This window comes from Nannobrachium achirus, assembly GCF_963921795.1.
Source record: "Nannobrachium achirus genome assembly, chromosome: 20".
NCBI classification, from domain to species: Eukaryota; Metazoa; Chordata; class Actinopteri; order Myctophiformes; family Myctophidae; genus Nannobrachium; species Nannobrachium achirus.
Window position 1 is genome coordinate 27,889,776 of NC_137827.1, and position 12,776 is coordinate 27,902,551.

The 12,776-nt window shown below is 40.0% G+C and overlaps 1 protein-coding gene across 1 annotated transcript; it reads left to right on the forward strand.

The window, feature by feature from the left end:
- Positions 1-2,493: 2,493 nt before the first annotated feature.
- ctsl.1 (cathepsin L.1) lies at positions 2,494-8,617 on the forward strand (the record flags this gene model as incomplete). The annotated part of the gene is made up of 7 exons (XM_080750134.1): positions 2,494-2,593; positions 3,745-3,887; positions 4,257-4,454; positions 4,989-5,180; positions 7,151-7,316; positions 7,774-7,882; positions 8,512-8,617. The coding sequence occupies 7 exons, from the start codon at positions 2,494-2,496 to the stop codon at positions 8,609-8,611; spliced, it is 1,008 nt and encodes a 335-aa protein (XP_080606260.1). The 3' UTR covers positions 8,612-8,617.
- Between the last annotated feature and the right edge of the window lie 4,159 nt (positions 8,618-12,776).

The following is a 12,776-nucleotide window of genomic DNA, read 5'->3' on the forward strand; positions in this document are numbered from 1 at the left end:
CTTCACATAACTGCACTGTACTTTGAGGTTGGCCACTTGCATCTGAAAGCCATTTATTTGTACTTTCAATGAAGTCATCTTTATGCTTTTGTATGTCTGAAAACCAAATGTTTTGCTTCTCTTGTTCATCCGGAGGAAGCAATGGAACAACAGCATCATGAAGCTGACTTGATTCATCGTACAGTGCAGACACATTGTGAAGATGGGACTGTATGGTTTGAGCATTATCAGGGCTTTGCATAAGCTCATTAATTAATTTGACACCTGCTTTGATTTTGTTAACCTTAGCTTTTCTTTCATTTTGAAGACGTTCCATTTTATTTGCTAGTGCTTTGGGAGTAGGCTTTGCTTGTCTTTTCTGTGCAGCATTAGCATTAGAACCAGGCATTGGTGAACCCATTTGCATTCAAAGAATGAATAAAGAACAATAGCAGTTCAATAGCAGTTCGCACCTATATCAATTACAGCAGTTCACAGCCCTAGTATGTGCGTGTAAATGTAAATGTAATTCAATAGACAAAAGGCTTAAATCGAATGTATGTATGTAGGCCTATTATTCCCCACTAAACTGCCTAAAGAAACTAACCTAACAAACAACTCTATGGCTTCAGCAGAGGGACGATGGGTATTTATGCACCTGTATATCTCTTAGTTTTCAGAGACGGCACTCCCGGGCCAACCCAACCGGGCTTTGAAATGCGGGCCGAACCCGTCCATGCACAGAAAATAACAAACCAATAGCACGTACGGCCGAAGCCGTAGGCTAAAGCAGCTTCGCCTACGGGGAACAATAGGGAGACCTGTAGCAAGCGCTTAACAGCGCGTGTGTATAGTGTGTGTGTGTGTGTGCGTGTGGCTGTGCATGCGTGCGTAACGTATAGACTCGGTGAGAATGAATCAAAGTTTCAATCGACAATGAATGCAACCTTACGCTGCGGTGCGCGGCCACGCGCATTCCAGTTTCCTTTGTTTGAAGCGAGACAAGCCAGGAGTTCAACGTCAAGTTCAAGTCAAGATCAGCGCTTCAGAAACATTTTTGTTGACTATGTTGCGGCTGCTAATAACCCCAATAGTTAAAAGAGCCGGTAGGCTAAGCATGGGAGGTTAAAAGACTGTATGACGCGCACATTAAAACACTCACATCCACAAGATCGCTCATAAGTTTTAAAATGCTTTACTTGAATTCTCAGTGACACCAATTATTACAATTATACGATAAAAATGCAATAAATCTGTGTATGAAAATAAATAATCAGTGAGCAAATTACAACAATAAAAGTACGATTTAAAGCTATGAAAAGTGCGTGTGCGGTCAACAAAAGTTTCACTCCCCCAGCTCACCCTACCTCCATGGACCAAAACCAGCCTTGAAGGTGAGCATGGGAGAGGTGTCTTTTGTAACCCCTTGAGGCCACCTTCAGAGACACTCCCACAAGATGAGGTGCCAATGGGTGCCTCCACCAAATAGCCAATTAATTAACCCAAATTAACGTGCCCAAATACCAAATAAGCCCTGTATGGCTCCTACAATATCTATGATGTTTGACTCTCCACTGACTTCCATTATTGTGCAATTTATGATCTCAATGTTCTCTTGAAATTTCCCCAAAACAGTGACATGACAAAATGTTTTGAAGTGTCATTCCCTCATCCCTTTTTCAATACATGACTGATAAGTCTCTTTCCCTTTCTCTCAGTCTCTCATCTTGTGATCATCTGATTGTTTTTATGAGGTGCTGACAGGCACCTGACTGCAGGACATTACCATGACCATAACCCAGCTACAGTATATAAGAACATCATTCAGACCAACGCTTCATCACCTACTGGAAGGTAAAGAAACACACACACACACACAACACACACACACACACACACACACACACACACACACACACACACACACACACACACACACACACACACACACACACACACACACACACACACACACACACACACACACACACACACACACACACTGAAGCAGTTAATTCACAGTGAGTTGATTGATTGATTGATTGATTGATTGATTGAAGACTTTATTAGAAGTTTGCATAGGAAACAGGTACAGTTTCTTGGCAGTACAGTTCACTGGTACAATTAAGGTCAAAAGGAGATCCAAGAAAGCCTTACGAGCAAATAAATTAAATTTAAATGAACCCACACACAGATAGATAATCAAACATGCAAAGTGCAGGTGGCCTACTTGCGAAGAAGAAATGGAGGTATTGCCTAGAAACAGAAACTTCGTTTGGAAATACAAAGAAAACGAGAAACATATCTGATACAAAAAGTATAAAAGAATGTGTGTGGGACGCAATAAATGCATGAGAAAGTCAGCATGAAAAAATGCATGGGGTTTCAGTTCAGCTTCAAACAAAAGCAAAAGCTCTGGTTTCCTGCATTAGTCGCAGCAGTAGTCAGTATAGACTCAGTAGCTATATCCCTGTTTGAACATCTGTCTATCTGCTTGTCTGTCAGCCTGTCAGAATGAAGTCCCTGCTCGTCGTTGCTGCCGTCCTGGTGGTGGCCAGCGCTGCCACCATCTCCCTGGAGGACCTTGAGTTTCACGCATGGAAACTCCAATTCGGTGAGACCTCATTGAGCTTTTCTTTCCTCTACACCAGTAGCTCTCAAACTTTAGAATGTTACGGTCTCCCCTTAACTCTGACAGTATACAAATGAAACCAAATGGACCCGTAAGGATTCATTTGGTTTCATTTGTATACTGTCAGAGTTACATACTTGTAAGGGTCAATTTAGACCTCCCAGAAGGAACCCAGAGAGTCCCTGGACCCCACTTTGAGGATCATTGCTCTACACCGCAAAAATCCTTGAGCGTTCATTTAACGCTGAGTCTGAGTTACATTAAATTAACCCTATATTGATTGGAAGGAAATAGTGAACACTCAGGCCTTCACAGTGTAGCCACAGGTCTTCAAATGCTACATGTCTCATTCAGTACACAGCAAATTGTTCCAATTTGTTATGTCAGGTGCTGTGCTTGGTACAGTTTAAAGGAACACCTCACCTCTGGGACAACCAGATCTCGTTTTTAGATATTTTAGCATGCTACAACTGGTCATATGATGCATTTTGCATCATATGATGCAATATCATGCTACAAAGCATCATATGACCAGTTGTAGCATGCTGAAATACTAAAATATCTAAAAACACAGAGTGAACACAAACAGTGTCCCAAACAATAATAAAATAAGATCTGGTTGTCCCAGAGGTGAGGTGGTCCTTTAAAGACATTTAATATTCTCTGAAGCAGTGGTTCTCAAACCTTTTGAGCTCTAGTACCCCACTTTCCTGATTACTGTATCCAAGTACCCCCTATAATCGACAACAACATTTTGACTAGAAAATACTGACATCAAAAGTCCAGTTTGTACGTCAATATGTTGGAGTCTGTTAGTCTGTTTTCTATTCAGTAACAGTAAAATTCATACTTAATTTGGTTTAAAGCTTTGCGGAGCAGCATGTTCACATACGTTTGTCAATGTTTTATCATTAAACATAACAGTAAAATAAATGTTTCCATGTTCTCTCTGCGTACCCGAGGGGTACACATACCCCCATTTGAGAAACACTGCTCTGAAGCATACTGTTGCTGTCTTTATGCCATTGCTGTAATATCGGGACATGCTTAATTTAATTATCTATCTTAAGAAATATCAGATCACAACAGTCATAGCGACAACTCTTTCTCCTTTCTGAATGTTATCTTTCCAGGAAAGATGTACAGCTGTCCAGCCGAGGAGGCCCGGCATAAAGAGGCATGGCTCAACAACCGCAGACTGGTGCTGGTTCACAACATCTTGGCCGACCAGGGCATCAAGTCCTTCCGCCTGGGCATGACCTTCTTCGCTGACATGGTAAAAACATACCCACAAAGTTTGAGAGAGAATTCACTTTTAGATTTCACAGTTCACTATTAGTATTAGTGCAGTACCGTTGTCAGGGTATTGCAAGTACTTGTTACCAAAGTATTTGGAGGCAACTCTATGATGCCAGTCATCTACTGGGCATAAATGTACACACACAGACAGGGTTTGGATTTACAGATAGATTATTATAGTAACATTTTACATCAACATGACACTGCACACATCAACACTTGAGTTAAATGACACAAGTGACAAATCACGCACGCAGTCATGGTTTTGTCTCGGATGCCTTGGTTTGAGATAATAGAGGATACAAAGAAATGAAACTTGAAACTAAAACTAAAAACCCATCGACAGGAAAACCAAGAGTACCGACAACTCATCTCCCTGGGATGCCTGGGCTCCTTCAACTCCTCCACGCCTCGCCGTGGCTCTGCCTATCTCCGTAGGGCAGGTGTCACCGACCTGCCCACCTCTGTGGACTGGAGGGACAAGGGATATGTCACCGATGTTAAGGACCAGAAGGACTGTGGTTCCTGCTGGGCTTTCAGCACAGTATGTTGTTGTGCATGCATATTATGTTTATGTGTGTGTATGTGCGGTACTATAGATACAATAACACTATAGATACAATAATAATTTAAAAAAATATAACAGTAAATCGTCGTTGTAGAGTGGAAACCTTTTAGGTCCAAAACGGTTCGTTTTGTATTCATCATTTTTTAAATGATTTAAAGTAGTGAAAATAGCCGATCTACAAGCACACAACGCCTCGCACCACGAGGCGTTGTGTGCTTTTAGATCTGTTATTTTCACGACAGTGTGCGACAGTATGGTGAAGCAGGGCTACTAAAAAAAACGTACAAATTTGAAACTTTGAAACTTGGAGATATACGACATGCAGTGGCAAAATATTAGTACTAATAATTCTCATTATAGAAATACCTATAGCTCCACCCTATGAGGAAAGGTTCAGATCCTGACATGTCGAATGCTAGAGCTACAATGACGATCACCGCCAACCTCTGGGTGTCTTGTTATGGCTCTCATGGCCTCCTGTCTTTCTCCTTGTCTCTCTCCCGTCTCCAGACTGGTTCTCTGGAGGGACAGACCTTCAGGAAGACAGGGAAACTGGTGTCCCTCAGTGAGCAGCAGCTGGTGGACTGCTCCGGAGACTTTGGCAACATGGGCTGCGGCGGAGGCCTGATGGATCAGGCTTTTGACTACATCAAGGCCAACAAAGGTCTGGATACCGAGGACTCCTACCCCTACGAGGCTGAGGTCAGTCTGATTGATTGATTGACTGATTTAATACTTTATTAACAGTTTGCAAATTGTACAGAGGTACGGTTTACAATGATTGTTAAAAGGATTTCATAAAAAGCCCTATAGGGGCTTGTTTCCATTGTGGTCCATTTAATAATAAACGAGACATAGGCCTAATAATCAACACTAGTAGCAATGAACGTATACAGTACACATTTTTGGTGGTGAGTGGCGGTTTGTGGTCCTTTCTGGTGCTAAGCTTAGAGGGCTTTTCTAGGACCCTTTACAAATTGCAGACCGCTGCTCTTTTATGACGGTTTTGAAGGAGGTTAAGGAGTCACATTTAGTGATGTTTGTTGGAAGGGCATTCCACATTTTGGTGGCATAGCAGTAGAACAAATTTGACCCTGTGTTTGTGTTGCATCTGGGTTGAGTGAGATCACTGGAGCGCCCTCTGGTGGTGTGTCTGCTTGCCAGACTGAGGTTATCTGTCTGGTTGAACTGTTTAGTAGCAAACAGTGAACAGCTGGAGCGGAAAGACAGAAGACACAAGACACAAGACACATTTAAAGATTTGTTACTGTAGTTGACAAGTCTTGTTACTATAATTGAGTCGTTTTATTCTTGTACATTTTCTATTACATTCTAAAATATATACCTTTATTTAACCAGTAAAATTGAGACAGAGTCTCTTTTACAAAGAAAGAAATCTCTGATATTGGAAAGACAAGAATTACAGTTTCTTTCTATTACGATGTCATGGCAGGAGGATGTTCAATTTAATAACAAAGCAAAGATGTTCATCATCAAGTATTTATATTTTGCTCATAATCTAAAATTGCTGATCTTGTGATTTAAAAATGATTTAATTATGTTCTACTGAACCAAACAGATGTTGATGTACCAAACAGATGTTTATGTTGAGTAAAATTAAAGATAAGAGTGCCATGTCAATTGAAACAAACTCTGGTATACTACTGTAAATCCTTTTGAAAACTTACATGTTTTTTCAAATAACATCTCTCCACTTGTAGAATGCTGACACCTTGTGGCTGCATATCAATATACACTTCAAATCAGTCATGTACTGTTTACATACAGCAGAACTTTGGAAACAACCCCAGAGCAGGGATCATCACCATTCTGGCTTATGGTGGAAATTTTTGTCAAAATTCATTTAACCATGGACAATAATATTACCAGAAACACATAAAGAGTTAGGGGTTAGGCCATTGCCATTAATGACCATTACAGGTCTGTAACTCTGTGGAATGGAACCAAATGGAATATATATATAGAAACCACTACCGGCCATTCAGTGGCTTATGATCAAAATAAGAACATTTAATATATTATGTAAAAACAAAATCTAGAATTTGTCATAGACAACAACAAGTCTGTCACTTGACATATTTGTCCGTGCACGGACGTCGGACGTAGTGATGATGACCCTTGCCCCAGAGCAAATACAACTTTTAATTCTTGTTTCCTGTTAATTACAGTACCACAGTCAGGGTAGATCAGAGAGGGAAACAATAAACCAGTGTTTCCCAAAGTGGGAGCTGTGATGCCAGTCCAGGTGCCTCAGAATACGTAATAATAGTTCTTTTTCCATATACCCCAACTCTCTTCACCAAAAAAAACAGATCTACAAGCTCACAACGCGTCACCTTGTAGATCGGCTATTTTTGGTGAACCTTCCCCCAGAATAGGGATGCTGCTGACCGGGGCTCAAGTGTTTAAGCGTCAGTCAGTTCTGATGGAAACTTCTCTATTTCTCACATAGCTTACTGAATCTCAGGTGAAAAGATGTGCAAAGGCCTATTATGTCACGTAATATGATGTATAAGATTCTAAAAAATTAACAGTGTAATTCAGGGGTGCCGTGGAGGAAAAGGTTATTTACAGGGGTGCCCTGAGTCAAAAAAGGTTTGAAACCTGCTGCAATAAACCATCCTGCTTTACTGCGGCACCCCGTTTATCAGGATGGAGATTGCCGCTTCAAGCCCGACACTATCGGAGCAACCTGCACTGGCTATGTGGACATCCCTGAGGGCAGTGAAGATGCTCTGCAGGACGCTGTGGCCACCATTGGACCAGTGTCTGTAGCCATCGACGCTGGCCACTCCTCATTCCAGCTCTATGAGACAGGTGAGATTACACTGTCCAAGTGAGCATAGCCTACAGTATACTCTTTGAAGATATATCCATGCAGCAAGTCGCCAGTTATGTTTTCCTCCTTTCAAAACTAACTTGACCTCCGCTAGAGATGGGACGATTATCGTTCATTGTGATTAAAAAAAGCCACTCACAATAATCGTATCGTGGAGATTTAAATTTATTGTGAAATTATCCTTCGTCATGCACTGGTAATCAATTCACCTTTTTATTTGCCAAGCTACATATCCGGTACCATTTAAACCCTCTATGATTGGTCAAATGGACCTGGAAATAACGTAGGCCTATAATTGATAGTCTTTTTTTCACTCTCTACCAAATCTCTTTGGCAAAAACTGCCGATCTACAAGCTCATTATCTGTGTGCGTGTGTGTGTGTGTGTGTGTGTGTGTGTGTGTGTGTGTGTGTGTGTGTGTGTGTGTTCCTGTAGGTGTGTATGATGAACCTGAGTGCAGCTCCTCAGAGCTGGATCACGGTGTGTTGGCTGTGGGTTATGGTACAGACAAGAGTGGAAAGGACTACTGGCTGGTCAAGAACAGGTAAACTCAGTATGGTCCATTACTCTACATTGCAAAATCCTCAGTGTTAATTGTTCCACTTTTACTACCTCAGACTTAAATGAACGCTCAGGATTTAGCTGTTTAAGGGTCATCTTCAGATGCATTTGAAGGACCTTGATCAACATCAGTTCCCAGTTTATGTCCAAGCAGGATATGTATAGTTCATGCATCGCTTCTCATCCGTGAATTGATGTTAGTAATGGAAACAGCTGTTTAGTTTTTTGTTGCTGTTCTGTTTTAAAGGAGGTTAAGCATAGTGAACAACTGACTGTTGCACTTAATGTGAGACAACTTAAAGCTGACTCAACAGAACACATTCACTGTCCCATTTTATATTACCGGCCTACTCAATGTACACTGTACATTGCATCAGACATATGTTGCCTCTCTTTTATGCCAACTGCCATCAGACTGCATAAGAACTCTCTCCCTCAATGCATTATGGTTCCGTGTCGGCCCTGATCGACACTGTTTGTCATGTAGATTATTCATTTGATCACATTATGCTGCTGTAACGCCTCACTTTCCCTTCAGGGATTAATAAAAGTATATCTCATCTCATCTCACTATACTAATATGGAAACGTGGATATGTATGTTTCTCTATAGCTGGGGTCTGAGCTGGGGAGACAAGGGCTATATCATGATGAGCAGAAACAAGCACAACCAGTGTGGCATTGCCACAGCGTCCAGCTACCCACTGGTCTGAACAGGTGAGAATAGTGGCTATTGTGGCTTATAATACTCAACATTACACGAGAGGGTGTGTTTTATCATGATTATTGGCACGCCAGCCTTGCTGCAGGAACGAGGCGACCGCCGAGTTCCGTAGGCAGGGCTTAAGTGCCAATTATAATGATAATGCACAACCCTCAAGGGTAATATTTTGCGATTAAAGAAAAACATGTCAACTTCATTTAATTGTAATTAAGATATTCGATTGAAATTCGTAATTTTTGAATGCCAGATTTTGCTATGTCCCTGAACTTCACATGAAAACTGCTAGCGTAGCCGCTTACAAGGCATCGCCTATACGGAAACAATGATAGCGAGCGACAGCTATTTTGAGACAGCAACAGCTGCTTTCTTTTTTTGATGAGACCCGTTCCATAATGCTCAATATCATCACAGGTAGATAGCTATTTCAACAATCAGATTGCTTCGTCGGAACTACCTGTTGTATTATTTGTCATAAAAACATGTCATACACTGAAAACTAGAAGCAGTGCTCTTCCGAGCACAGGTCTCCGCCAGATCAGTGTTAGCCAATCAGGATGAAATATGAAATAACTGAGAGATAGGTATAGGTATCAATAGAGGTATTGATCATATGACTGTAGAGATACTCTGTACTGATTTGTGTGATTTTTAAAAATTATTTAAAATAGTAAAAAAAAAAAGGATCTACAAGCACGTAATGCCTTGCACCGTGAGGCGTTGTGTGCTTGTAGATCTGCTATTTTCACTAGTCTCTGCCCAACAGTTTATAATAATTATAATTAGTATTAAATCAATACATATTCATGACATTATAACCACATCCAAATATAAAATTACATCAACAATAATAAATGATACTGTAGGTGTCATTCTACACTATTTTCATGAAAAACAAGTCAGGTTTAGCTCCTTGTTTGTTAGGTTCTGATGATTCCACTGTATTGAGCTTGGTGATCGAGATTGCTTCTCTACATAAAAATGTATGAGTAATGTCTCCACCTCTAGGGAAAGGTGCAATTTTTCCAGTCCCCTTACTCCCCTAGAATATGCACCAAGTGAATAAAATAACCTGATTGCTTTATATTTGTTTGTGTGTGTGTGTGTGTGTGTGTGTGTGTGTGTGTGTGTGTGTGTGTGTGTGTGTGTGTGTGCGCAGAAGTGAGTGAGAGAGTGAGGGCATAGAGTTTGGCTTAACGCTCAAGACTGTCCAAATATCCCTTTACTAAACAAGGTTTATGTTGAAAAACTAGGTATGCTTAAAAAGTGAGTTTGTTCGTTAATATTTTATATTTAAGAGAGTGCATGTGTGTGCTTGTTTTTTGCTGTCCATTAACTTTGCTATCGTTCATGTTTCTTGTTGCTTTACAGGTCCGGGAAGTCATTGAGAGTTGAAGGGGAAATGGAAAAATTACTCATTTCAAGATGCCGTTAGTTTTGTTATTTCAAGTTAGAGGCCTACTGTTTACACACTAAGAATTATTTTTATTTCTAAAAGAATGTACTGTACTTAAATAAACATATTTTAGAAATTAAAAATAAACATTTCAAGTGAACTGAACGTGAGTTTTTATTTTTTTTATTTTTTATTTGTACAGATATTGCAGTATTTAAACTATGCTGAGGTTGGATGCTTATCGTCACTGTCGGGCAGAAACCTCGTATCTCCAAGTTTCACATTTTTTATGTTTTTTCGTAAAGTAAAGCCCTGCTTCACCATACAAGACTGCTGCACACAGCTAGTGAAAATGGCAGATCTACAAACAACGCCTCAGCGTTGTGTGCGTTGTGTGCGTTGTGTGCTTGTAGATCGGCTATTTTCACTAATTTAAATCATTTTTAAAATGGTAAATCCAAAACGAACAGTTTTGGACATAAAAGGTTTCCACCCGACAACATTATACTTTCTGTATACTGTAGCTTGTTTGACCAATAAGGTGCAACAATTTACAGAGCTCCAAAAAGCCAGCTGAATTGAGTGTCTGCCCCATTAAATACTATGAATCAGGCAGTAAATATTACAACAGCTACAGCACGTGAAGCCAGTAAGCACTTGTTCTCTTTGCCACCAGCTTACTGTATATATTGCAATAAAGGTATTCTACAGGAATGTACCATACCCCTTCACAGTGAAATGTCAGTGAGAACTGTTAGAGAAGGACATTGGGACTTATACCCAAATCTCTGTATGTCAGTTTGTTTTATGTCTCAGTCCTTCTCTACTCTCTGTCTGTACTGTATGTCTGATTGACTGCTTCTAAGTTTGACAGAAAACCAGCCCTAGCAATTTCCAGCTACAATACAAAGTGCCTTAGAAATTACAGTGTTCATCATGAGTAAGTGTCGGGCATACTGAAAATTATTTGAACTGTTCACCATCTATCAAGATTTCTGTCAAGTTAGACTTGAGCTTTAGAGACTGAAGTGTAAGAAAACAGACAAAATGACATACATAGGATACTAGGCTTATATAAGCTTTTAGCTTCAGCCTCATCAATCTTATGACCCGAGTTATTGTGGTTCATTACCTGTAATTATGTTATTTTTTCCCAGTAATGCCCTACCTATATCACTTCATCGTACTTCATGGTACAACATTGTCGCGCAAAAGTAGGGATCTTCAATTTTCACTATAAAAACATTTTGAAAGTTAAAGTGGTAAAAGCCTTACTTTCTTAATTAATAAAATACAATTTTGTCCAATCTGTATGGCAGAGTAAGTTAATGTATTTAGATTGTGTCAAAGGTCATGTCTCACCTAGACACAGGATCTGACACGAATATTTATCTAATGATCAAGATTCAGTTTGCAGGCTTTTTTAACTCTGGTAAAAATGTCAGCACTTAAACAGGATTATCCAGGGTAGAAGAGGAAAGTTGCATAAGTATTAACAGGTTGTGACTAAATATGTACAGACAGTACATCGAGTCCATTGAATCACAGGTTCTTTTTCCATTTCCTGAAAAGAACAGATTTGGAGATACAGTATGTGTTGTTGTCTTTTGCCTTGTCTCACAATCTAGGAACCAAAACCACGCAGCATCATAAACTGTACATTCTAAAATGTTGTTTCAGGCACATCATTAATTTCCAGGTAAGAACAACGGCACAGCAAAAATAGGATATAGGCCCGTGTGAAAGTAGATCTGACAGGAATATGATAATGGTATGCAGTGACAGAGACGAGAAGTGACTGCAGTCATACACTTTGCGGGGGCATGTCTTTCCTGGTGTGGTGAGCAACCAGTATGGATTCCACACCAAAATCTCAGAGGGAAACTGTGCGGTGTATGTTTTGCCTTCTGTTACAATCAATATACTGTAATGGCTGTCTGCTTTGGTCTCTGAATTACCCTTTTCCCCTCTGTCACATCCTCTCATGGTGACATTTAATCTTCGCACTTGGTATTTCGTAAACAATCCCTGACGACTTTCACTTTCCTTATTCAGTCAAATCTACAAAGGAGACCGGAGAAATATCAACAATGAGGGAACTTTGCTCTCAGTTTTCTTTGGCCGCCATTTTCACACATCTGGGATGAAATGTCAAAAGGATTTATTCTTTACCGCCATACTGAGGATTTGGGAGCATGGGGCTCAGTCACACAGACAATGCCCCAACCAAACGTTCACATGGAAGGAGTCATAATCTATTATAGGATTATTTAAATTAGATGTTGGTAATAAATTCCAGAAAACACTTTTGCATATAGATTTGAACATAATTTCTTCTTCTTCCTTAGCCCACAAACCACCAACACCACAAAAACAAATTAACTTTTTTGCTTCACTTCACCTTGTTTTTGTTAATTTGTTCATGTGCATGTGGGCGTAATCCCCTAGAATCCTCAGCCATGGTTTATTTGAAAAAATTCAGGAAAGTAACGTTAACCTTTTCATCCAAATGCATGTGTATAATTTTAAAGAGACGGTATGGCACTTCATGTTCACCATGATAAAACACAAAACAAAGTTACAGACACAAATACCATGCCCCAGGGATATTACACAGGCCAAAACTTCATGGAAATGTTGCTTACTAGAAATCCTGTGCTCAAAACAGCAAGTATAATCACTTTTCCTGTGTAGCCTACTGTGAAGTTTTGATGACTAAGCCTCGCACTCAGGGGTGTAATATAATTGTGAACTTATTAAT